The following is a 27261-nucleotide window of genomic DNA, read 5'->3' on the forward strand; positions in this document are numbered from 1 at the left end:
AAAAACTTTGAAGTAGAGATAATTGCTTTTTACCCCTCTCTAAAGATCTAAATTAAAAGGATCCTCTAAAGTGAAGATTATTTTCCTGGAGGTGATTTAGAAAACACAGGCCATAATTCTGGTTCTTAAGAGGAAAAAAAAATAATCTTTTATTACATTTGGATGAGATTTTATTTTTTAGGAATCACTGCTTGGCTGTGAGTAGTTGTTGCTTGCTGAATGTTATTCACACTTCCTCCCTCATAGCAAGCTCATGTGTAACAGTCTTAACTTGTGGGATGGGTTGGAACACTTCATTCTAATCCAAGGGCCATAGGTCATTATAAACCACAAATTCTTCCTCCCCAGGGAAGTGTCAAGGGATGTGGTCTTTCCCATCTCGTTTTTCTACCATCTCCTTTAGTCTAAAATAAAGTTTATGGCACTAGTGACCAGATCTAAAATATTATAATACCTTATCTGGCAATTAATATCAAGAGAGAAATCTTCTCCAGAATAGCACCTAAGGAATTTCAAATGTTTAGTTACAATGAGGCATAATGAAAGAATAAATATTTTAAAGGACCGACAGGAAGAGATTTTCCCCACAAGATTTTGATGGCCTGAAAAAGGGGTGGACAAATTTCCTTCTGTAAAGGGCCAGATGGTAAATATCTTAGGTTCTATGGGCCTGGTGTTCTCTCTCAACTACTGAACTTTGCTGTTGCAGCATGAAACCAGCCAAAGAACAAGACATAAGTGAATGGATGTGGTTGTGTGTTTCAACAAAACTTATTTGCAAAAATAGTCAATCAAGCTAGATTTGACCCATGGCTGTAGTTTGCACCCCTCTATCTAGAATATATAATAATTCAAGAGAGTTTGACACCAAAATTTAAATTTTAATGAAATATAGTATGGCCTTCCATTGCAAATCACTACACTTGCAAGTACCTAGCTGATTCTCAGACAAATTAAATACGTCTTTTATTCTTTCAGGTTTTTCTGTTTACCTTTTCTTCTCTATGGTACAAATTACAGTGATTTCTAAATTCATCAAAAAATTAGACAATTTCTATCAACTAATACAGAAAATCTATGAGAGCTGAGGCTGCAAAACATTATCTTTTTAATTCCATACTAAATTTCTGAATTCCATATCATAATTTTTTCCTGGGCTTAACAAGATAGATTTTACAGAGGAGTATTTTTTAAAAACTATCATTTAGAATACTTATAAAAAAGGTATTCTTATCACTGAAACAGACTCATTATTAATTTGAACTATTTTTCTGGTTGATCACTGAAAAAACTCTCCTTGTTTGGATATTTTGATTAAATACTAATTTTTGGTTATTATTATGACTCAGACTAACAGTATAAGTACTATGTATCCAACATAGTAAGTAATATAGGATGCAGTTTCAGTGAAAATTATAATTCACTTAATTAGCACATGTATAGGAAGCCCCTTTGTCCTGTCCAAGACGTTTAGACCACATGAATAGCGAGTATTTATAAAGTTTGGTGATATCCCTAATGATCTGATACCCAAAAAACCCTGGTAAATGGCACTTAAAAGTAAAAGATTTCCTCGGTATAATTCAAATTTCAATTTTAGTATAATTCTAATTCTGAGTATAATTGTAATACTCAAAAGGATTAGATAACTGATTAAAAACTGGTTGATTGCAGATACACAGAAAAAGCAATGTTATCCTCTACGGTGATTCCACTGCATTTTATATTATAGGACAAGATGTAAGTTATTTGAAAAGTTAAGTGTTTGAATGTTTCATTCTGTGTTTCTCTGTCTTTTAAAAGTAAAAGACTGAAAGAAAAGACACAAGGAAAAAAACAGTCTTCATTTCAGTCTTTTAGTGAATTTGTTAACGGTAAAATGATGTCAAAGGAAAGGTAGTTTAGGACAAAAGACATATAAAGACAGGAACTAACACAACATTAGACTTCTCCCTTCAAAGATTTTTGAAAACTTCAAGAGGGGAAGATTACTTCACAGACTGGAATGTAAGCCCAGTTGGAACCAAGGTCTATAGGGCTTTTGAGGTGTCTAATGTTGAAAATCTCAAGTTGACTCTCTAGTTAAAAAGAGCTGGAGAGGAGAAAGGAAAATTTTTGTTCTGGAAAAGTGTTCTTCTCTGATGCAAATAGAAATTCATCTTACAAAGGAAGAAGCAGAGATGAGTTGCCCTAATTTAGTCTTTTGGAAATAGACAAGAAGATTGTGAATTTTCTAAAAAACTCTTGTTTCTTCTAAATATTATTTTATAAGCTATGAGATGTCTTATTTTTTGTGAAAATTTTCCAAGCCCAAAGATATTCATAAAAATTAACTTGAAACACTGAAATCCATTTTTGGAAAGAAGAAGTGTATAGAGAATCTTAATTTTTAAAAAGTTATATAAAAAAGAGGTCAGGTAATTAGCTGGTGCTTTCATTTCAGATATTTTATTCACTTTCCTTTTTTATGTCTTTTCTGTTTGGAGAGATGGAAACATTCAAATGTTAAAAGTATTCCACAATATGTGTTATTTAAAAACCTCCCAAATCCCAAAGTGGAAGTAATAAACTTCCAACCAGAATACTGACTAAATCAGTTTTAATCTTCTGTGAATCTAGTAACAAGAGTGGAATAAACTTTTAGAATCACACTGTAAACTTGAGAGGAAATACACTGCCAAACGTTAATCCGAAAAGCACGTTTTTGATTAGTGAAAACTAATGCTACTAGAAATTTTTGTTTTTTTTAATAATGTGGTGAAAATGACAATAATCATATTTATTGAGTCCTTACTTTAGTTGTTCTATTTTATTACATGTATTAACTCATAACAATTCTGTAAGGTAGGCATTAAATTTATTCTCCTTAACATATAAAGGAACAAGCATAAAGAAGTGGAACTTTGGTACAAACAGAATCTAACGTCATGATTTTGTTGTTGTTTAATGAACATTTCTACCTGTGATAACTGGTTTACCTAACACAAATGAATACTAATCCTTTAATATGATTTGCAAGAACACAGATTAAATGGCAGAGTTCACTGTCAGTTCTCTTAATTTACCTCACACAGGGACCAGATAACTCCTATAAAGGTATTTCTTGCTCTCATTTTAAACATTTCTATGGCGGCCACATGACTCCTTTTGATAGGAAAGTTATATGAGATTTAAAGTCTTTTAAGAAAAATCTTTCATTTTGATCAAAGAAATATTAATCTAAACTAATCTTATGAATGGGTTTACTTTGTTATATAATCTCGTCCAGATTTAGAGCTCAAATAAGGATTGGTCATATGTTAATAAGAAAACATGATAAAAAAGGATATACCCACAAGACATCTTGAATTTATTTCAAGTGTATGTTCTTTCACTGTTGCAATTCCTGTATGTATGCTGAAAGTATCTATAACTCCTTTGCTGCCTGACGACTTTCGAATCAGATGATTTAAAATAAACTCTTCGAGGATACATACGTAAATAGGAGTTTTCTGAGAATACATCACTTCCTGAAAGCCAATTCACTATTTTTGGCTCAGAATTTTCTCTTCAGAAGATTAGGCACCTATCAGGAATTTGGGGGAAACTGCTTTTAAAAACACCTTGAGATAACATGCATAAAGATTCAATCCTACACAAAATGCTTCTGTGAATGGTTAATTTATCTGGAAAGCCTACCTAGGAATTTCTTACTCTGCTGACAAACTCTCCTTTGTTGAAACCTAATGGTAGTTATTGAGGGGTGAGAATTTTCTTTGTGTCATAACAAGTTTGACTTCAAATTAAGAGTGTGGGACTAAAGTGGTGTCAGGAGCTTTAATACACTCCTAGTCTTCTAAGAAATTGCCAACTGAAGGATCATCTTATATTTTCTATTTATTTTGGCATTTTGATTGCCAAGTAAGTTTAGATCTTATGTGTCAAATTTCCTCATACACACTATGTTTTATTTATATTTTTGTTATATTATATAACACACATGATAAATGTTACATAATATATTTTATATTATACATTATACTTAATATTATATATTATGTACTATATAACCCTTAAACATACTATTTATATAATAGATAATAAACATATAAATAAAACATAAAACATTGTGAGAAAATTTATATAATTTGAAATATAATATGTTTATTACAGAGATTACATTAAACATCTCATCTTACGTGTTTCTCATCTTGCATATTACTAAAGATTTGTTCAAAATACTAAAAATTAAGTTTGACCTGTTATTTTTGACCACAGCTCAGACTCACACATTAATAAAATCACATTGTACTGAATGACATTTGTTTTGTAAAGCATCAATATGCCTTCTGAATTCTGACAAGTATATTCTGAATTATGTTTCTGAAATGGAACTACGGCAGAAGAGCCTTAGTGAAGTCTATTAGAACCACAGTGGTGTTAACACAGTCAGAAGGCCTAACGGGTGCATGCAGATTTCAACAAATAGTACAAGAAATTAACAAACTTATGGCAAAAACCCTAAAAATCTAGAACTATCTACTTTTTTCATAAGTGTCAAGTTAAATTGGAAATACTATAGGTCATTTCTAGCCATCTAGCCAGAAATTACTCAGTGTTGCTTTTTTGTTGACAGATGGGATTTGTTTACAGAGATAACTATTAGAATATATAACTAATGAGAAAAATAATCTTAGATGGAGATTCCTAAATTAGATGACAAAGGAGATTTAAAATTTTTTTAAACTTCATGTTATCATATGGAAACCAATGCTTCAGTTTATGGAAGCACAAATTAAAATCCTTCAGGAGATACTTACCCTTTTCTGTTCTTTGACATACTCTATCAATTCATCTCTTGTTCTTTTCACTGCCTCTTCCATAGCCTTTTCACTTCGCTTCTGCTCTTCCATTATTGCTGCCTTAACAGTTTCCTGTTTGTGGGAGGGGGAAAAAGATCAGGGAGGGATGCATATGACATGTTTGTGTCCATTTTATATAAACTAAAAATCCTCTTCCATGGATTGAGCTCATTCTGTTCAAAGTGTATCTTTAAACAGGAATAAGAAATTACAAAATCTTTTGAGATCTGTTAGAGATTCCACAGAATTCACTTTTCTAAAATGAGTGAGAGGGAAACGAAGTGGAATAAGCCATTTATTGCAGGGAGCGCCTGACAGACTTCAATGGCTTCCTTACCAACCTTTCATTTGATGTTTACATGATTGACTGCCTTCCTGTACTTTGCACTATCCACATAAGACTTCCAACTTGTGTTTATTCTTCCAAGAACACCCTAATGCTCTAGCTGTTTTATTCACGTTTAATTTTCCCATCATACAATAATCAAGTGTGGTCTGGGTGGTAAGATTTACAGCTAGTTTGGTCCTCCTGCCAGGTTAAGATGTTGAGAGCTGGACACCATGAATAACAAGTAAAAATTCCACCCTGTGTGCTAATATTTGAAATGAGAAATCTAGGGAGAAAAGTGGTACTCCTCATTTTACTGAAATAGTAATCAGGTACCTAAGAGATGTCAGAATTTCAGGTAAGGAGAAAGAAGACTAAAATTCTGAAAAAGCAATGTAATATTTCCTAAAAATTAGCAATATTTTCTGCTAAAATACCATTTCATGGATTGGATGAATGCCACAAAACAAACTTCTTTAACTTCCATTTATCTATATAGCTACCATCCTTTTTTTGGACAGGCAATAAATTAGGAAACGTCTTAAAATTTCTCAAACGTATTTTCTTCATTGTGTTATTCTTAAGGATTCTTCACTTTGTAGTTTACATGTTTTTCTTTAGTTTTTCCCAATTAATTTTAGATACGTACATATAACCCAGAATATATGAAATAATGTTAAGAAATTCCTATTCTAAATATATTTACTGTAGAAAATTTGAAAACACAGAAAAATATGAACATAATACGCACACATATACACACTTGGGTATAAAGAGGATGGGCCTCAAACTGTACATACTATTTTCTAACTCTGACATTTTCCACTTAAAATTTATTTTGAATATTTTAAAGCCATTATATATTCTTTCATAATATGATTTCTATTCCATTACGGGGATGTATAACAATTTATTTTACCAATCCTAATTCATGAATATTTTGGTTGTTTTTAATAACATAAAGCAGTAAGGAGCATCCATAAATATATCTTTGTGGTGCATGTTAGATATTTCCTTAGGATCAATTCGAGAAGTAAAATCATTTTGGCCAAAGGATATAATTTTTGAGTTCTATTATAGCTTTTGACATTTTGTACAAATTTTTTCCCATAAGTAGCCCATGAAAACGGCTGTTTTCTTGCATTATATTTAGTTTCATCAGTTTCTAAAATCTTTGCTTATTTGAGGGAGAATGACATTTAATTTCATTCCACATCTTTAAAAGATTATTATGTGATAGCATTTTTCATAGAAATATTAGTAATGTACATATTATGTCATCATTCACTTGATCATGTCCTCTTCCCACTGTAATATTGGTCTACTCATGATTTTTTGGATTCTCTTCCTAATAGAAAATGTTAAGTCACAAATCTGAAAATCCCTACAATGAAGATTTTGAAAATTGTTCCTATTTTCAATCACTGAGTACAATAAGCTTTAGTTCCATTGATAAAATATTTAATAGAGTACTAAGTTGTTTCCACAATTACTTGAAAAGATTAAAGTTGAAAAACTACAGTATTTTTTAAAAGAAAAAAATGAAGACAAATAAGATTATTTAAAATAAAACCATCTACTATTACAATTCCTATTGGTTTCACACTTAACTAATTTGGAATCTGAAAATTCTCAGATTTTAGAAAGGAAAAAAATATTGCATATATTACTAAGCATATATTACTACAGTGAAGAGTATGAATAATCACACTACGTGGGTAAATTAAAAGTATAAATACCTTCACATCAGTTCAGGTCATGTTTTGCCAATAGTAGAGTTGAAAAATCCCTAGTTTTCAGGGTTTTTGGAATTTTAGAACTGCCGCTAAGAACTGTGGACTTGGATTATTTGAATGTAAAACATAAATTCTTGCCATACTAAATATTAACCAGAATTTCTACCTAGCAAGGGTAATATCAGTAAATCTGACCAGACCTGTTTGGTTGAAAACAAAAGCATCCATTTAAATAAAAGGGATACATCCAGAAAAAACATGAAGAGTTAGCTAATATGCTCTTCAGTTGACATTTTCTCACGGGCTGCGAGTTTACATTATCTGCTCAGTCCACATTTTCGAGGATCCTCCTTTCCTAATATTTGAGCTGATAGAGAGCCATTTACACAGAAAGTTTCCCTTGATTCTCTCCTCCTCAGTTGGGAGTTAGGTGACAGTCAAGGTTGTGAAACCCATCCTTAAAAACTACTCGTCAATAAACAAATTCCTTTGACTATGATATAAAAGTTAAAGTTTAAGCCATTTTCTAACCAAATTCTGAACTAGCTGGAAATGATAAATTTTGTGTGCATGTGTGTACGCATGTGCCTGTGAATATCCGCCTTCATGTTTTGTTGAATTCCATGAGTAAACCTTATTGTCCCTGTGAGTCACGAGAATTAGTCTAAAATAAAATATACCTCACAAGGAATGAAGATTTGCACCAATAAGTATATTCAAATAGGAAATTCTGGAAGAGTATTTTCCAGAACATTTTAGTAATGGCCACACCATTGGAACATGGTATATTCTTAAGGCAGGGTTTCTCAACCTCAGCACTACTGACAATTCTTTGCTGGCGGGAGTTGGGAGGGTGGGAAGGTGGGATGTCCTGTGATAAGTGGCATACATGGCATCTATGCATTAGATTGCCTCCAGTTGAGAACTACTGCTCTAAGATAAACAGTTTGGAGGAAAACATCCATTTTCATATATATTATAGATTGTTAAAATATATCAGTTACATTTTTATCATATCTTAAATATTTTTATCTAAAATATATGTAAGAAGTAATAAGCAAATGATTATATAACTAGTTTCTAAATGTGGAAGAAAGAGTTCTACATACTAATTTTCAAAAAAATGAATGACTGGAGTCAGTTTCTACATTGTTACAATTAAATAGGCCATGATGAATGTCATTTAGAATTAAAAGCTTATGTGACATTTTGTACAAGACTTTTTGATTTCTCCTTATTGCTTAAAAGTATAGTTATACTTTAGCATCCATTAAATCTGTCATACATTTCAGTAATCACAAGATCATAAATTAATAAGTGATATGTGGTTTTTTGTTTATCACTGCGATTTAGTTAAGGATTGCAAACACAGTCAAATTATTTACATGAATTTCAATCAACTCAATTCTGGTCTGTGGGCTGTAAACCATACTATCAAAAATTTTCTGGGGCAACTGTGTGCTTTACTTATTTTTTGTTTCTATACACAAAGTATGCATGTTATCTAGTCACGTAATATTTAAAAAGTTGCACATGGTAGTGAAAATACACCTTAGAAAATGAGTGTTTGAATCATAAGTCAGGCTGCTTTATATACTTCCCGTGCATCAACAGTTAAAAAAAAGAAGTGAGACTTGCATTCCTATACAAATTTATGAGTTCAAAGCACAGTTCCATCAGTGCTTTTCAGATGCTGATGCAAGTACAAATGAAACTTTCATATTTCAAAATCCATTTACTGTTCAATTGAGAACCTTTCTCTAACCTTCAATTGGAAGTAATTAATCTGCACTGTAATGACATGCTAAATGGAAAATATTAATAGAAGCATCTAATTCTATAAATGGTTCTCAAGTAATGAATATGATCAATTAAAATCATATGCTCATTGACTGCTATCAAGATTTGGCAGTAGCTATCTTTGTGAAAGACATTTTTGAAGATGAAAGACGTAGAATCTCATTACATATCAGCATTAATAAATGAGTATTTGCTAACATTTTTGATGACAGGGATACCTAACTTTGAACCACAATTAAGCAAAATGTTATACTTTCCAGATAGAATTCTGTTCTTCTCATCAGTAGATCTACATTATAAAAAATTATTCTTATTACTATACTTTGAATTTCATCAATAAAAAATTTGTGAAGATTTGTTTTTCTCTTGTTATGTAAGCACCTACATAATATTCTCAATTAAGCCTCTTGGCCCATAAAGCCTAAAATATTTATTATTTGGCCCTTTACAGAAACAGTCAATTCCTGTTTTAGGTCATGATTCTGCAAGTTGGCAATGTGAGCTGAGCTCAACTGGATAGGTCTTAAGGCCTTGACTGGGCTCTTCGCAGGTATTTGCAATCAACTGCTGGGGCTGAAGTGGCTGTTACTACTAGAATGGCCCCAGGTAGGACGCCTTGTTTCTCCTTCCTGTGGTGTCCCATTCTTCAACAGACTAGCTCAGGATGTTTCATATGGCAGCTGGACAGAGTTGCAAAAGAAAGTGAAAGCACGTAAGGTCTCTTAAAATATGGGCTCAGAAATGATACAATGTTAATGCAGCCAAGTTATATTGGCCTGAGCAAATATGTATTATAAACTGATTTCCAAATTCTTGTCTAATTGTCTAAACATCTTCTCAATACGTTCAAAGATAACCAGCCCTGGTGCTTAGTGGTTAAGATTCAGCACTCTCACCAGATTCATTTCCAGGTCAACTAACTATACCACCCATCTATTGGTTGTTATACTGTGGTGGCTGCATATTGCCGTGATGCTGAAAGCTATGTCATCAGTCTTTCAAACGTCAGCAGGGTCACCCATGGTGGACAGGTTTCAGCAGAGCTTCCAGACTAAGACAGACTAGGAAGAAGGACCTGGTCCCTCAAGAAAACGCTATGAACAGCAGCAGAGCATTGTCTGATACAGCACTGGAAGGTGAGAGGATGGTACAACAAGACCGGGCAGGGTTCCACTCTGCTGTATACAGCACTGCTAGGAGTTGGAATCAGCACAAACAACAAATGTTCCAAGATATCAGGCATTCTATTATGTTTATCTTCTTGGAGACATTATCTCCTGGACATATCTTCAAACTGGATTGGTTGCTCTCCAGGTCTGTTACACAGCTCTCTATTCTGGTATCTCCCTCAGGGATATTTCTGGGCATTCACTACATCTCTCTTAAATTGTATCTCCAGCTTTCTAAACACCAGTGGATTCTTCTTTCTTGGTTTACTCCTTTTCTTTGCTTTGTTTTGAGGTAAAACTGGTATATAACACTATACAAGTTCCAAGAGTACATTATAATTCGACATCTGTATAAACTACAAAGTTATCACCACCAAAAGTCTAATTACTATCCATCACCATATAATTAATCCCCTTCACCCATTTTGCCCACTTCCCCAAGACAATCAGTATTTGTCTGATTTATTTCATTTGGCATAATACCCTCAAGGTCCATCTATGTTGTTGCAAATAGAAAGATTTCATTCTTTTTTATGGCTGAGTAGTATTCCATTGTAAATATACATAGACATAGACACACACACACACACACACCCACACACACCCCCCCACATCTTCTTTATCCATTCATCCACCTAGGGACACTTAGTTGTTTCCCTATCTAGGCTATCGTAAATAATGCTGCAATGAATATGAGGTTGCATACATCTTTTTGTACTCCTTTGTTATGATAGAGAACCTCCTCCAGCAGATTCCTGAGAAAAGGCACATAGGAAGTAAAAGTTTTGGTATCTCCTTTGTTTGAAAAATGTCTTTATTCTTCCCTCACAATTTAGTTTGGCAAGGTGTGGATTTCTAGCTTGGAAATTTCTGCAGTTTCAAAGGTTGTTGAGAAGCCTGATTACATTCTGATTCCTCATATTTGCATAATTTTTTCCCTCTATAAGAACTTTCATGCATTTTCTTTATCCCTATTTCTCAAAAATTTCATGACAAACCTAGTTATATGCCTATCTAGAAACTCATGTCTTACAATCTAGAAACTCATATCCTTCAATTCTAGGAGATTCCTTTTAATAATAATAATTATATTATTTGCTGCATTCTATTTTCTGCTTTTTATTTAACCTCCTGAACTGATTGCCTAATATTCTGGTCTTTTCATTCCTATTTTCCATTTCTTTTCTTTTCTCTAGAAGACTTCTACAACTTCATCTTCTGGCTCTTGTTTTTGTTTTTTAACTTTCTACTATATTTTAAATTTCTAATCTTTTTCTTTGACAAAAAATTGTATTCTCTGTTTCATACATGCAAAATCTTATCTCTGAGAAAATTAATGATAGTTTTTTTAACTTTTCGTATCTCCACAGAATCTCTGTTTTATTCTCTGCTTTTCATAAATTATCTGTTCATACTTGACTATTTGCTCATGTTTAAAGAGAAGAGCACTAAAATGCTGAGTAACATCTCTCTGCTTGCAGTTGTGGTTTATGGACTGTGATGTTAATAGCAGAGTAAACCGGCTGGGTTGTTTCCTTGGGGCAATTTCTGATACCAATATAGTTAGGTCTTTTATCTTGGGCTGTCTAGATTCCTTAGCAAAGAGTCTTCCAATTTCCTGTCTGGTTCTCAGCATTCTGAGAGCTGGGATGGGGAAAATGGCTAAGGTTCTCAATAAGCAGCACAAAACTTTTCACCTTGCCCTCCTCCCAACCCCATTTTACTGTAGCACCTATACCTTCAAGCCCTGGGTGATCCCTGGTCAGAGACCCTGTGTTTTACTTTTTGCCAAGGAACTAAGCCCAGTTTTCTGCCAGCATTGGAAAAAAAAATGAGTGGGGATCTAACTACTTATGAAACAGACTTTCAAACTTTCCTTCTTTTGAAGCTTCGTTTTCTTTCCTACTTCCAGAGGTATCTGGTGCCACCAACTAGTAAGCCCTGTGGAGTTTCTACAACATATATTACTCTTCTCAGTTGCCTCAATTTCTAGCTTAGAGTCCCATTTCAGTAGAGTTTTATTTCAGTGGGGTTTTAGAAGGGAGTAGATAAAAATGAGTATTCTATCTGTTCTTTTTAGCTAGATATGTGCTAGGAAAAAAATGTTAAACTTTTTATTTTGAAATAATTTTAGTTTACAGAAAGCATGTGAGGATAGTACAAGAGTTCTCATATACGTGTAATCTAGCTTCCCCTAGTATTAACATCTTACATAATTATGGTACATTTATCAAGCTAAGAAATTAAGATCGTATAATAATATTAAATAGATTACAGATTTTATTTGTACTTCACCAGTTTTGCACTGAGAGTTTCTTAGTTCTTCCTTAATATAACATTTACACTTTTGAAGAGCACTTTTCAGGTATTTTGAAGAAATCTGGATCTGTCTCTTTTGTCTCATGATTAGACTAGGGTTTTAGATTTTGGAGAAGAATACCATAGAGATGAAACATGCTTCTCATTATATTATATCAGGAAGACATGGCATTAAACATAATTTATCACTGGCTTTATTACCCTTGATCATTAGGTTAAAGTGGTTATCTGCCAGGTCTCTCTAAAGTTACTATTTTTTCCCTTTCTACAATCTATTCATTAAAAACAAATTCCAGCTGGGGCTGGCCCTGTGGCCGAGTGGTTAAGTTCGCGCGCTCCGCTGCAGGCGGCCCAGTGTTTCGCTAGTTCGAATCCTGGGCGCGGACATGGCACTGCTCATCAGACCACGCTGAGGCAGCGTCCCACATGCCACAACTAGAAGAACCCACAACGAAGAATACACAACTATGTACTGGGGGGCTTTGGGGAGAAAAAAAGGAAAAAATAAAATCTTAAAAAAAAAAAAAAAAAAAACCAAATTCCAGCCAACACTCAAGGGGAGGTGAACTAAGTTCCACCTACTGGACAGGGGAATATCTATGTCATTTTTAAGAGATATATGAATATTTTTGAACTATTCAGTTTCTTCTATAGCTATGAAATTATTCAGCATTTCTACTTCTTGCATCAGTTCTGGGATTTATATTTTTCTCAGTAATTTTTCATTTCATCTAAGATTTATAACTGATCGGTATTAAGTTTTTGATATTGCTTGTATCATCTTTAAAACCTGTATAGCATCTATGTTAGGTGACTTTATTCATTCCCCTGATAATGTTTATTAATAACATCCCTCTTTCTTCATCAATCTTGTCAAAGATTTGTGAATTTACGTCTTTTAAATAATGACAGTATAGTATTTTGAAACTTTCCAATTTATGTCATGAATTTCTGTTATAATCTTTATTATTTCTTTCTTTTTATTTTATTTGGACTATTCTGTTTTCTAACTTACTTAATAAATTAAAAGTGTTGGCCTATTATTTTCCAGTCTTTTTTATTTTCCAGCATAACTTTTTAAGACTATAATTTTCCTCTGAAGTACTCTTTTAGACTCTACTCACCATTTTTAAAGTAAATAGCTATTTTAATAATGACTGCATTATTTTTTCCTTGTGCTTAGCATTTTTTAAAAAAGAATACTTATACATAGTGAAATGCACAAACCTTAAGTGTAAGACTCACTGGACTTTTAGATAGATATACCCCCATTTACTCACTACCCAGATCAAGAAAAATAACATTTATATGCTGCAGAAAGTTCTCTCATGCTTCTCCCCATCACAGATAACCATTATTGTAATTTTTATCATCATCGATTATTTTTGTTGGTTCTTAAAGGTCACAAAAGTGGAATCACACAGAATTTATGCTTTTGTGGCTAGCTTTTGTTCAACATAATATTTTTGAGATTCATCCACACTGTAGAGTGTATCATTATTTTGTCCTTTTTATTTTGGGTAGTGCTCCATTGTATGAATACACCACAATTTATCCATCCCTTCTACCACTAATGGATATTTGGAATGTTGCCATTTGGGGTTATTATAAGTAAAGCACCTTTTTTCATTCCTTTACACATCTTTTAGTGGACATATGTTCTAATTTCTGTTGAGTGTATACATAATTGTGGAAATAGTGGGTATCAGAATATATATGTGTTGAGCTTATTAACAGTTACTGCCACACATCTCTAAAAAATGGGTAGACAAATTTATTTGTCCACCAAGAATGAGTGAAAGATCCAGTTGCTCCAAATCATCACTGTCAGCACTTAGTACTCTCAGTTCCTTTAATCATCTCCATACCCAGAGCAGGGGGATACTAGTATCTTACTGTGCTCTTAATTCACATTTCCAGGAAGAATAATACTATTGAACACTTTTTCACATGCTTGTTGGCCAGTTTTACATGTTCTTTTGTATAGTGCCCTCATTCCTAGGTTGTGGCCTTTATCTAAAAAATTAAAGCCTTTTGGGGACCTCAAACAAAAGCCCTTGATTTACCAAAGCCCTTCTATCTTGACAGAAGTTAATCCCCAACTTTTCCTTCTTCAAAGTGTCTGGTCAGCTCTTTAGCCTCCCAGATGTTCTTTTGTCGTTGGATTTTAAGAGTCTTCCCTTGGCAAATGGAACTTAGGATTTGGCCAATGACTTGGGAGGGGGGGATCTGAACACAAGTTTTTATTGTTCTGAGGATTTTGTTGTTCTGAAAATCTGCCCTTTGGCAGGCCTAAACTCTGCCTTCTGCCTCATCAATTCTGTAAGACTGATGTTTTCTGCTTGGGCTTTGATCCCACACGCTGCCAAATAGAAAACGCTTTTTAAAGCCTGATTCTAAAGTTCACCTTGAATATTTCTATTTTCTCAAGCATTGTAGCTCCTCCAATCCCATGTGTATTAGTTGCTCTGCAATGTCTTCAGAAAGCTGATTTATATACTTTGTACTGCTTTTATACTTGTTTTTTAGTAAAAGGGTTAGTCCCAAACAAGCTATGTTGTGAGGGCTGAAATAAGAAGTTCCACTCATTAAGTTTTAAATTCATATCTAATATCATCTATTTCATTTCTAGAAATTATCTTTGGTTCTTTTAAAACTTTATCTGGTTGTTTTTCTCAAAGTCTCTTGTCTTCTTCCTCACTCACACAAGAGATTTAGAAATTAAAGATTTTTTTCCCTTTAAATCAATTCTATAAAATACTATTAATCTTTAAATTCTATAGAATCTGAAACATTTATTCATTTTATCATTCAACATATTTTTTTTCTCCTCTCACATGATACTTTTTTGTGGACAGGAATAATAATGCTATCATTGCACAAAAGATTCAGTAAAAATCTGTAGTAGTGTGGTAAAACAAATAATATTGAAATTTGTGAAACACAGATATTAATATATTTGTGACATATAATGGTTCTCAACCACACCTGGATTAGATAAATGTATAAAATATAAAGCTGACAAAATAGAGAAAAATCAAAATACTTAAATATTCTGCTCCCATAAATATGACATTAAATAGAACGATCACTTGTTACTTGAAAGTAAAGTTATTAGCAATAAATGATATAACTAAGGAATTATGAAGCACTTAAATCTTGCTAGTTTGGTAAAATATATTTCTTTTGTTTACTCATTGCTATTCAGAACAGGATTACACTAAAAATGGTTAATTTTTTGTTGCTTGCCCTAGATACAGGGTTACTAAATTATACTTAGAATAAACTTTTCAGTCACTAAAATTTCAAGCCTTAGAGATATGTTTGATTTCATAACCTATTTCCAGTCAACAGATTCAGTCTTCTTTCCTCCAAAATATCTGTCTTTTCTTCACCATTTTAACTGCCATCACTTGGGCTAGGCTGCCCTCTTTTTGCATGCGAAGTATTCTAGAAAATTCTAGAGAGTATTCTTAACCTCAGACTCTCCCCTGCTTCAATGAATCACATTTAAGGCTGCCATGTTAATCTTCCATAAAGCATAGTTAGCCCTTGTCACTCTTGTGCCAATGAAGTCTTCAGTGGCATTCAATTTCTGATAATATTTAATGTGAACTTGACTATTTAATGTCAAGGTTCTCATAATCTGCTGAAGCATATCAATTACATCTTTGTTTTATACTACTTTCCCAAGAAACATTTTCAACTTCTACCAAATTGATATCCACCTCCCACTACGCTTATTCCTCTCTTTGCGTTTTCAAATGACTCAACCAGATGTGCTCTGTCATCTCTCATTCTGCCTCACGTTAGAGCAATTTATGGATTTGAGATATTCCCTAGTTTATTTTAAGATCCTTGAAGACAATGGCAAAGTCTCATTCATGTTTGTAATCTCTGTAGAAAGTACTGTTCTGCCATGCAAATAGTTAAGTATTCAACTTGCAGTGCCCTGGACATTTTACGCTCTCTCAGCTTGGAATAATTTCCCCTTATCCTTCTCCTCTGATAACCAAACCTATTCCTCTCCTCTTGCATGATTCAGTTTAAGTACCATCACCAACTCTAGGGAGCCTTCCCCAAAATGCTCGAGGTCTTCCACACCCCCTCGTACTGTGGGTGGATCGAGTACCTCTTGTACGTGCTCAAAGAACCCCTATATTTTCTCTCTCAAAGCACTCTATAACTCATTACTTATTGTATTATTGGAATACTGCTTTACTTATCTATCTTATAAACTTGAGATCTCTTTGAAATCAGGGACTATATTTACTATAGTTCATATTCTTTGTTTTTTTTTTAAAGATTTTATTTTTCCTTTTTCTCCTCAAAGCCCCCCGGTACATAGTTGTATATTTTTAGTTGTGGGTCCTTCTAGTTGTGGCATGTGGGATGCCGCCTAAGCATGGCTTAACGAGCGGTGCCATGTCCGCGCCCAGGATCCAGACTGGCGAAACCCTGCGTCGCCAAAGCGGAGCATGCGAACTTTAACCACTAGGCCATGGGGATGGCCCCTACAATTCATATTCTTTATGACTAGAACCTTAGGATAGTATCTGGTACAGCGTGTAGAAGCGTAATTCATCTTCAGTGAATGAGTGAATTTCTTTCCCCAATTCGAAGAAAGTCTATGTAAGGGTAGCAACTATATCTTACATTTCTCGTGTCCCCCCACAGTACCTGATATGGTGGGTATACACTAAATTAAAGCTTCCCAAACTTTCAGTTAACGGTTTTCCTGTTGCCTCAGTAATTTTCTTCATGGTGCTCTCTGGGTCAAAAGAAATACCTAATTGTTCTATTTATTAATTAGTTGGGTCATAACTTAGCAGCCATTTGATAATACAGAAAAATTGAAAGAAAAATACTTTTCTTTCATCCTTAACCACAGTTACTTCTTCATGAGAATTTTGTACACACTAGGACTTGCACAACTTCTTAAAACTTGGCATAAGATCGAACAGTAACACTCTCATTTCCTATTCCACATTGTTACTTGCATGGTACTTGCTTTTTATCACAGCAACCCCTAGACGCAACTCCACTAAGATATAACAGAAAAGAATGTAAGACAAATTAGTATTGACAAGCTAGTACTTTACCTGGTTTCCCAGAGATCTTAAGTATCACTGTGTTGCCCTCTAACATTTAAAATACCCTGTAGCACCCTTATGAGTTCATTACAGCATCCCAGGGCACCTGGATGCAGTTTGGAAAGTATAGCCTTAGGTAATCACAGTAACCATTCATTCACTCATGGTTTATTATGCATGGCACTATGCTGGGTGTTAAAACTACAAAGGTGATTGAGATAGTGGTAATGATAATAATAGTAATAATAATAGGATTAACACAACATTGGCCATCTCAGCAACAACAACACATACTATGTGCCAGGCACTACGCTAATAAGTTAAATGAATTTATGCTGGGTTATAAACTCATTAATGGTAGTTACAATGAAATATTCTGTGACCTAACAGAGATCTGTGTGAAAGATACAGCAGAGTTAAGCAAAATACAATATTAAAAGCAGTAAAATAAAAATATAAAAGCAATGATATTTGGTGTTTAAAGTTCAGAAAATAGTTATGCACATTTTCATTTAATCCTCAGAAACATTTTGAGACAGGAATATCCTGAGATTTAAAGTAGTCAAGCTACTTAACTAATGCTATATGTTTAAAAAGTGGCAAAGTAAACATTTTAAATGTGTTTTAAAGAGATTTTACAGTATTATTTCTGAAAGAGAATTTTCAACAATTAAATTATAAGAATCACAGATTTTCTGAACATTAGTAATTGGGTGTAAATCTGCGGAGATGGAAATTGCCATGTACATATAAAGACACAGAAATAGAAACAGAGCAAAAAGAACAGATCCTTAGCAAAAAATGACAGCAGAAATTATATTCTCAATACATACATTCTTCAGTCTCGTACCCAACCCATTTTTCACAATCTTGGATAAAAATTATACACTTTTTGCTAGAAAACTCATGACTTGATAGTTTTATATTGTACTGAGCTAAAAATTTTCACCTGCTTTTTCTAATCTGTTCCTCTTCAGCTAAATAGAAAAAAATATCCTTTTACAGCAGCCTTCAAAAATGTGAAGAATGTTGCCATATCTTTATTCTCCTCTTCTCTGAGCTAAATATTCCAATTCCTTCAATAGTATGTGACAAGGTTTCCTGCTCTGTCATTGGCTTAACCACAATACCACCTAATATTTACATGATATTTTATAGTCTCTAAAAACTGTTGTACAAATCTATCTCAGTTTTCATTCTTTTTTTAAACAACTTTCCAAGGGCCTCACAACAACTCTGTAAAGCAGATATTATTAATCTCACTTTATAGATCTGGAAATGGAGCCTCACACATCTTTTAAAACTTGGTCAAGGTTACATGAATCACAAGCTAGGACTCAAATCTAACCCTACTTACTTCTTAGCACATTTATTTGGCTATCAGTTAAGATTCTTTTGATCACAGGGCACAGAAAATTCAGCACAAACTGACTTAAAAAAAAAGAATTTACAGCCTCACATGAAAGAACATAAAAAAACTAAGAGTAGGCTTTACTTAGTGTTCAAGCAATGTGTGATCAGGAGGCAAATTTCTCCCTCTCCAGTTCTTAGCTCTGCCTTTAGTGCTGGCTCCATTTTCACAAAAGCTCTACACATATGGTCCCAAGATGGTTACTAACAGTTCCAAGGATTTTCTCATTTTCTTCCTGTGAATGAGAGTGTTTATATACCTGAGGATCCAAGTCCCAAAATGGAGTCTTAGAAGCTTGACTCAGAATATGTGTGAATTCTTGGAGCCTGCTAACATGTGGATGGGATATAATTCTTAGCCTAAGTAAACAAGGGCTTATGCCTAGATGAGAAAGTAGGTTAAATCTCACCTAAACCACATGGCTAAGAAATAAAAGTATCACTTTGGGAAGAGACGAACGGATGCTGAGGAGGCACCAATAAGTGTCTAAGATAGTCCTATTCTGAATTGGAAATGTCTCTCTTAAACTGGTATATGGAACTGAACGTGATGCTTCGACGTGGCCAGTGAATGAGAGTGTACTACTTTACTGTGACCTAAAAATTCTACTTGGACTCATGCAGCCACTCACCACCTTAGAGCAGATCTATATCAGTTGTTCAAAGTAAACACTTTGCTGGAGCTGAAAGTAATTATCCTTGTTTCTCTCAGATTACTTTCTAAGTATTTCACTGAATACAATAATATTAAGAACTGTTTCAGTTTGGTACCCAACAATCTGATGAAGACTGTTTTTAAAGGGATCATAACATCTAAAGTACTATTTTTGGTAACACTACTTTTGGTAAAATGTTACGTTAAAAAGCAACCAAAACTCTAAAAGAGCCAAAATGTGTGTTGGGAATCAAGTCCATTTTTCAAAGATTAATATATCTCCTTAAAATAGTGCTGATACTGCATCATCTTATAATCTATTGTGGTTTATTCAAGACTCAGCTCCTACTTTCAAGGCACATAATATAGTGGAGAAGACAAAGAAACATCCTTTTTGTTTTTTTAAGGAAGATTAGCCTTAAGTTACCATCTGTCACCAATCCTCCTCTTTTTGCTGAGGAAGACTGGCCCTGAGCTAACATCTGTGCCCATCTTCCTTGACTTCATCTTCCTTGACTTCCATTGTGGGATGCCTGCCGCAGCATGGCTTGATGAGCAGTGTGTAGGTCTGCACCCAGGATCCAAACTGGCGAACCCTGGGCTGCCAAAGCAGAATGTGTGAACTTAACTGCTGTGCCACTGGGACGGTCCCAGAAACAACCTTTTAATGTTGTTGAGCAGAGGTATAGTTATACACTGAATACCAAAGAAGAAAAAACACTTGATTTAATCTGAGAAGTGAAGAAAGTTTTCTCAATTAGAAAAAGCTAAATTATTAAATACAGGTGGGTTTTGCAAGTTAGGGAAGCAGTGGCATCCCAGGCTGAAGGCACAGTACGACTAAAGGCCCAATATCGTAATATAGCATGGCATGTGAGTATGTGTACCAGCACTCTGGCACTGAAAGCATGAAATGAGAAGCAAAGTGACAAAAAATGAGCTGGAGAGGAAGGGACCAGGTTAGCCAAAGGCTTATAGTTCATGCTAAGTGTCTTAAATGTTATCCTATAGGCTACAGGGAGGCACTGAAGAATTTAAAGTAGGAGAATGCCATTCATTTTTTATTCCACTTTGAAAGGGGACAAAGAAGTCAATGTAGGAGGTCAAGGTAAGCAATAAGAACTCTAAGACAATGGCAGCAGGTAGGAAGGAAACGTATATATTTAAGGATTATTTAACAGGTAAAAGAGAAAAGCTTTAATGATTAAAAAGATATGAAAATGGAGATGAGAGAAAGTCTAGGAGAAATTTCAGTTCTCTGAACTCGGTAACGTGGTAGACAGTTATCTCATTGAATGAAACAGGAAATAGAACAGGAGGAAAAGGTTTTGAGAGATAAGAAGGTAGCTGATGTACTTGTTTGCTTGCCCCTAGATACAATACTTTTGACAATTAAAAACATAATTAAGATTTTACCTATAATTAAGTAGGTTACTATCAAAATTTTGTAAATAAAAATTTTAAGACAAACTAATGAATCAAAACTAACTCAGTCAATAGAGAAAAATTATTTTGGTGTTGTGAAACCATTTGGCGGGCTAGGCTAAAATAGAAATACTATTTCTTTTTTAAAAGAAGGGTCAGGTGGCAACGCTAAATTTCTTAAAGAAAATTTAACCACTGATTGTAATGTCTGTGGCTTTTGGGGAAAACATAACCCCAAATTACAGTGGCTGAGGTTATAAACTATTATGAAGAGCTTCCAACGTCAGACATAGCTTAAGTGTCTGTATGCACTGGAGTCCTTTTACAGGACTTTGCTAGAACAGCAAAATTAATGACTCTTCTTTTTGCCCACTTTGGTGTCAATAACAAATGTACTTTCCTTTCTCTAACAAAAATTTTCAAGGGACATAGAATTAATTTAATATGAAAATCAAAAAGGCCAGAGTCATAAATTTTCTTCTGAATATCTCAGGAGAAAAAAGTACAAACCTATAACAACAGTAGGAATTAGTCTTGATTTACGTCCAAGACCAAACAAGATCATCTCTCAAGTAAGTTCGGAGAAATATGTGCCACAATCCTTAGGTAGTGTGTTTTCTGTCATAGTTTAACCTTCATCTCTTCAGTTAATGTCAGTATTAACACAGAGAAAATCTAGAGCTAAATTATAAAGCAGAAGCTATTTTTTTCCCATACATTTCTCAGGAGTAATTTTAGTTGCTTAAGTTTACACTCACAGCTTTTTGCTTTGCCATACTCTATCCTTTTCTCATTTCTTGTGTGACTTAGTAGCCGAAGATGCTAACTGCTGTTAATTACAAGTTTTATTTTTAGAGTTAATTAAAGAAACATTTGAGTGCTGTGAAGTGAACTAAACCTTAGAATTAAAAAATAGCTTCCAGGCTTTTATAAAGTCAGTCCCTAGCCAGTACTCAAGGAGTCTGTAGTTTCCTGAACAGTAGCTCTTCAGACCCTATGGATCCCAACTAGCTGCCACAGAACTACAGGACAGAATGAGTGTTGGCCTCTCAAACTAGACAGGAGCTGGGCAGAAGGTGGCAGAAGCTGCTGCTCATACTGTTGACCCTGAGCTTCCTAGGAAATGTAGATGAAACTCAGGCCACTCAATCCTGGGTAACAGTATGATACACAAAGCACCAATAACTTTAACACCTTCACAGTTTCATCTGAAATAGAATAATCGTTAAGTGTGAGACTATTGCCACTATTACACAGTTAATATGAAGTGGTCATTATTGTTTCTAGGTAGAAGATGGCCAGACTCCATAGAAGAATGTCATGTAGAGTCCTGAAGAGAAAATTTTTCTTTTAATCCAAAATTTTGATCTCCAGCCCTGACAACTCACCTGAACTCCAGAACCATATTTCTAACCGCCTACTTACCATTTCCTCCAAGATTACGAATAGGCACCTCAAATTCAATACACACAAATTGGATTTTTTATTCCCATCAAACTCAACCCTCCCTCACCACAGTAAACGATGTCACCATCTGAAATGACCATCTATCCAATAATTTATTTTGGAATCATTTTTTAAAAAATAAGCTTTATCAAAATATTATTTACACATCATAAAATTCATCCATATGAAATACATAATTTGCTAAGTTTTGTCAAATGTAATCACCACCACAATTATGATTAAAACATTCCCATCACCTTTAAAAAAATCACCCTCTCCCATCCCTGGGAACTGCTGATTTCTTTCCTCTCAAATTAGTTTTGCCTTCTCCAGAATTTCACATAAAAAGAATCATGTAGCTTCTACATTTTTTGAATCTGGCTTCTTTCCTAATTTCCTTACCTAAACAAGTCCCCTATTACCCACTCTCAGCCAAACACATTACCCTGATTATTTCTGTTCACAGCCCATATCACTATATGGAATTATCTTACTTATTGCAGGTATTTTCAAACTTGAACGTAGGCTCCATGAGCGCCTAGGAACCTTGTCTACCTTGTTTGATGCTACATGCCCAAAACTTCCAACAGTGTCAACACATGGCAGAAGCTCAATAAATGCCACTGAATGAATAAAGAAATGAAAATAACTTCAAGTTTTTCCTACTGAAATTATCTATACATTAAATGATCAATAAGATGAATGTGTACTTTATTCTAAGATGAGAATACTGATAGGGAGAATAGTGTAGTGGTGAGTTGCAAGGCCTCTGGAGAAAGGCTGCCTGATTTTGAATACAGCCTGTTGCCTCTTTTAAGGAATTACTATGGCCTTGAGCAACTTACATAATCTTCCTAAGCTTTAATTTCCACATCTGTAAAAATGGGGATAATAATAGTTTCTGCCTCATAAGGTGGTTGTGAGGATTAAATGAGATCAAACATGTAAAACAGTCAGAAAAGTGCCTGACACTTAAAACTGAATTAATGATAGCCAATATTGTTATAATTATTGCCATCTCTACCATCACCACCACTACTATTATCTTTCCATTTTCTGCTGCCAAAGCTAAAGAAAAAAATTCCATAAAAATTCCTTTTTAGCTAATAGCTTAAAATATTTGTTTAGAATAAAGTCACATAAATGAAACTTGAATATGGAGAACTATTATTGTTTTCCTTATTGTTGTAAGAAACAACATTCTGTCAACTTTTGTAAGGTCTAATATTCTAGGCATTTTCCTAAAAGGAGTAATAAGGACATTAATTATAAATCTGAAACTCATAGCCAAAATCCTCAAGGGTATGAACAAGTTCTAGAAGCAGGATTTCAGATTCCTATCACTAGTAGCCCAGGTAAAGTCTACTTACAAATTATATTTCTGGTCCTGCAACTTGAGAATTTAGGGTAATTACTCAAGGTCATGAGACTTTTTACAAACCAACCTTTAATATTTCACTGCTTTTTCCAACTTGCTTTTCTAGGGAATTAATGTGATTAATTAAGGAAGTGATGTCTATAAATTCATTTGAGAATTTTGGATGAATACAATTAAGTCTTAGAAAGTCATCTTTCTGAAAATGTCCTCTTCAAGTATATTTACTGCATGTTGTTCTCTAAATGTCATTTTTCTTGCAGCTGGGATTTTATATCTAGCATAATCTTTATTTTTATGAATTATTTTAATCAGACATCATTATTAATTTGCTTTTTCCTTTGCCTTGGGAATTTAGAAAAATACTAAAATATGATCACTCCTTGTAGGCATATTACTTACTAAATTACTCAAATTATTTCTTTCTTGTTTCTCACTATTCCATAGAATAAATAATAAAAGAAAATGTAATACTGTTATATCATTTATATAGCATATCATTAGTTTCATTTTATTGCACAGAAATTGGACTGAGAGAGTCACATGTGGTTTTCAGCATGTCACACAGACAGAGACAGATGGGGGGCATCAAAAACTTATAATGATACCAACATGAATCATTCTGCATGTGGTGACATTTTATGTGCCAGATATTCATTGAGCAAAATTTTATATGCTGCTGGGAAACTCACTGGTGGTCTTCTATCTACTATGAGAAATGCTAGGCAATACTGATAACCAAACTAAATTCTATTCTATTCTATTTTATAGTATAACCCATTTTATTTCAAACCACTTATCTTGAAATACAGTGAAAACCAGTGTTCCTTAAACTGGAGTTCAGACTACTGAGAGTCTGAAACATTCTCTCAAGATAGAATAAAAATTTCCATGATTCTTTTGTGTTTGGTGATCTCCTAAAATGCCAGTAATAAAATGTTAATGCAGTGCATCCTAAACCTCAGGGTTGATGTGAATTCTCTTCCTATCAAAGGTGTCCCTCTAGAAAAAATTGTACATAGACCAAATCTATGAATATACAAATTTTGGTTTATTCTGTAATAAGCGTATTTTTTAATGATAATTAACCTACCTAACTCCTCATCTACCTACCTATTTATCTAGTATAATATTAAATTTTTCTGATAACCATATGGAGATTATATCAGGTAGAAACTTGATTAAGGATCATTTTTTCCATGTATGAGGAAAAACAAATTAGCAGTTTCTTAAAGATGGAGATTCATAAAATTTTGTGCCCCAGGATCATTTTTTTTTTCTTTTGAAGACTATTAGCAAAAGGCTTCAGTCAAGGAACGAAATAAGACAAGCTTGACTAAATTTTACATACTGATATGCCCAAAGCCTTGACCATATTTCAGGCATATCAGTCAGAGGTAGACCCCCCAGAAAGCTGGGGTACGTGTAGGGGGAGGAGAAGGGTAGCAGACTTTACTAGTGATGAAAGACTCCAGGTCTAGTGGGCACGACATTTTGGCTACCTTACAATGGCAAATCTGAGTAGACTAAGGTAAGATTTCATCATCAGCGTTGATCCTAAAAACATTTGGTACGTGAAAGGCATACCAAGTTCCAGCCCTCATGGATCCAAGGGCGAGAACAAAACCTAACAACAGAATAGGTATCAGAAAGGGTTTTAAAGACCATGGCCACATACAGCAAGCTCATTTAGACATGCTCAAGTAAGTCCTTAAGTTAGCACTGCCTCTTCAAAGTTGAAGCCCAAACCATATGCATGTTTCACCAAGAAATACTACCATTAAAATTTAAAACTTACAAATAATTCAAAACACTATATTTTACATCTCATTTTGCTTTTCTCCTTTGTATAATGATAAATATGGGATTCCAAATTCTGCTTCATGATATGATAAAGATGTGACTCCTAGTACTGGTGTACTGTGTAATTAACATCAAGAATCCTGCTTTAGAAAACTGAAGAAGCTGATCCAAGTAAGAGAAAATAAACAAAAATGTTTTAAAAGCATCAAAAATCTTACTAGATACTAAAAACTACTGGTTCAAGATCTGAGAGACGACAGAAGTAAGGCCTGTCACTCAAAGCTGATTTGTCTTGAGGGAGTTTACCTATTCTGAGATTAAGTAGTAGCATTGAACAAAATGATTTATTTGAATGGGAAAAAAAACAAGTAAAAATTCTAGAAAACTGAAAAGTACACAAACTAAAATTAAGAAGGCAGTGAATGGATTTTAAAGCAAATTAGAGTGAGAATGAATGAATTAGAAGGTGAAGTAGAAGAAATTATCCCTAAGCATAATAGAGAGAAAAATGGATGGAACTTAAAGAACACAGTGAGTGAAAAATGTATTAAATACACAAACGTAAAGGATATATACACAGTACATTTTCACTGTAGTCTCTAAGTTTCTAAGATAGTTTTCAACTAGGTCAGGGTTTAGCAAACTAAGGTCTGCAGGTCTGTTTGTATAAATAAAATTTACTGGAAGACACTCACACCCATTCAGTACGTATTGTCCATGGCTGCTTTCACACTACTACGGCAGAGGTGAATAGATGTAACACAGCCCATCTGGCCCACAAGCTAAAAGATTAACTACTATCTAAGCCTTTGTAGAAAATGTTTGCTGGTCCCTACATTAGCAAAACGATACTGAAGGAAATTCTGAAGGATGTACCTCACGTGGAGGCAAAATGATCCAGAAAGAAGAGTAGAGATGTGGTAGAAAGAAAAGAAAATGAGAAGCACTTTATTATTTATAATAAATGTAAGCAAGAATATACTGTATAGTTAGAGCAAGATTTAACAATGCAGAATTAAGATTCATAATAGCATAAAATTATGGAAGAAAGTAAACTGAGCTAAAGAATGATGAGATCTTTATATTGTCTGGAAGGAGGACAAAAATAGATTAACATTGCTTTCATAAGTGGGAGATACAACCTGAAATTTCTAGAATAATCACCAAAATAATAGAAACACATAACTTCTAACCCACTAGACAGAAAAATATGCTGTCACAAGTGGTATTTTCCAAAATTTCCTGTTCAGTCTGATGAAGATATATAAAAATACAAGTAATTTTTGTATATTAATTTTGTATCAAGGAACCTTGCTAAATAAATACTCTTATTAAATTTAGTATATTTTTTGAAAATTCTTTTAGATTTTCTACATACACAAAACATAAAGGTCTTTGTATACAAAGGCTTATTATATAAACTTTACTGACCACCTAGATAACAGATGTCTCAAAACAGGAACTTGTGACATACTCTACTGCAAGGAAATAACCTTTTGGATATCCTAACCTCATATTCTTTTGAATCTGATGGGATGTGTAACAGTCCCGTGGTGGAGTAATATACCTGATTCAGCATTATCAAATTGGGGAGGCTTCCTATATAATAACTTCACTCACATAAAATTTCAAAATAGATATCCAAGGAGAAGTCTACTGTTGTTTCATATTATTAATATAGGTATATGTCCTATAAAAACTGAGAGACATTGAGCACAACTTACCCACCCCCTTCAAAAAAAGTTTACCCATTTACCTACCAAAAATGAGTATGTTCAAGGAAAATAAGACAGCAGTAAAAGTGAAGTTTCATGAAATAGTATTATTAACGACTGAACACTGAAGGTATAGAAACAATACT

The 27261-nt window shown here is 33.9% G+C and overlaps 1 protein-coding gene across 11 annotated transcripts in view; it reads right to left on the reverse strand.

Moving 5' to 3' along the window:
* The window catches only part of CCDC91 (coiled-coil domain containing 91), a 334397-nt gene that overhangs the window by 53124 nt on the left and 254012 nt on the right, over positions 1-27261 (reverse strand). For all 11 annotated transcript variants that reach the window (XM_046640057.1, XM_046640067.1, XM_046640096.1 and 8 more), the window contains one exon: positions 4800-4913. In XM_046640057.1, coding sequence (XP_046496013.1) covers positions 4800-4913 — 114 coding nt within the window. The remainder of the gene's footprint in view (positions 1-4799; positions 4914-27261) is intronic.

The sequence above is a fragment of the Equus quagga genome, chromosome 1 (genome assembly GCF_021613505.1).
Source record: "Equus quagga isolate Etosha38 chromosome 1, UCLA_HA_Equagga_1.0, whole genome shotgun sequence".
NCBI lineage: Eukaryota > Metazoa > Chordata > Mammalia > Perissodactyla > Equidae > Equus > Equus quagga.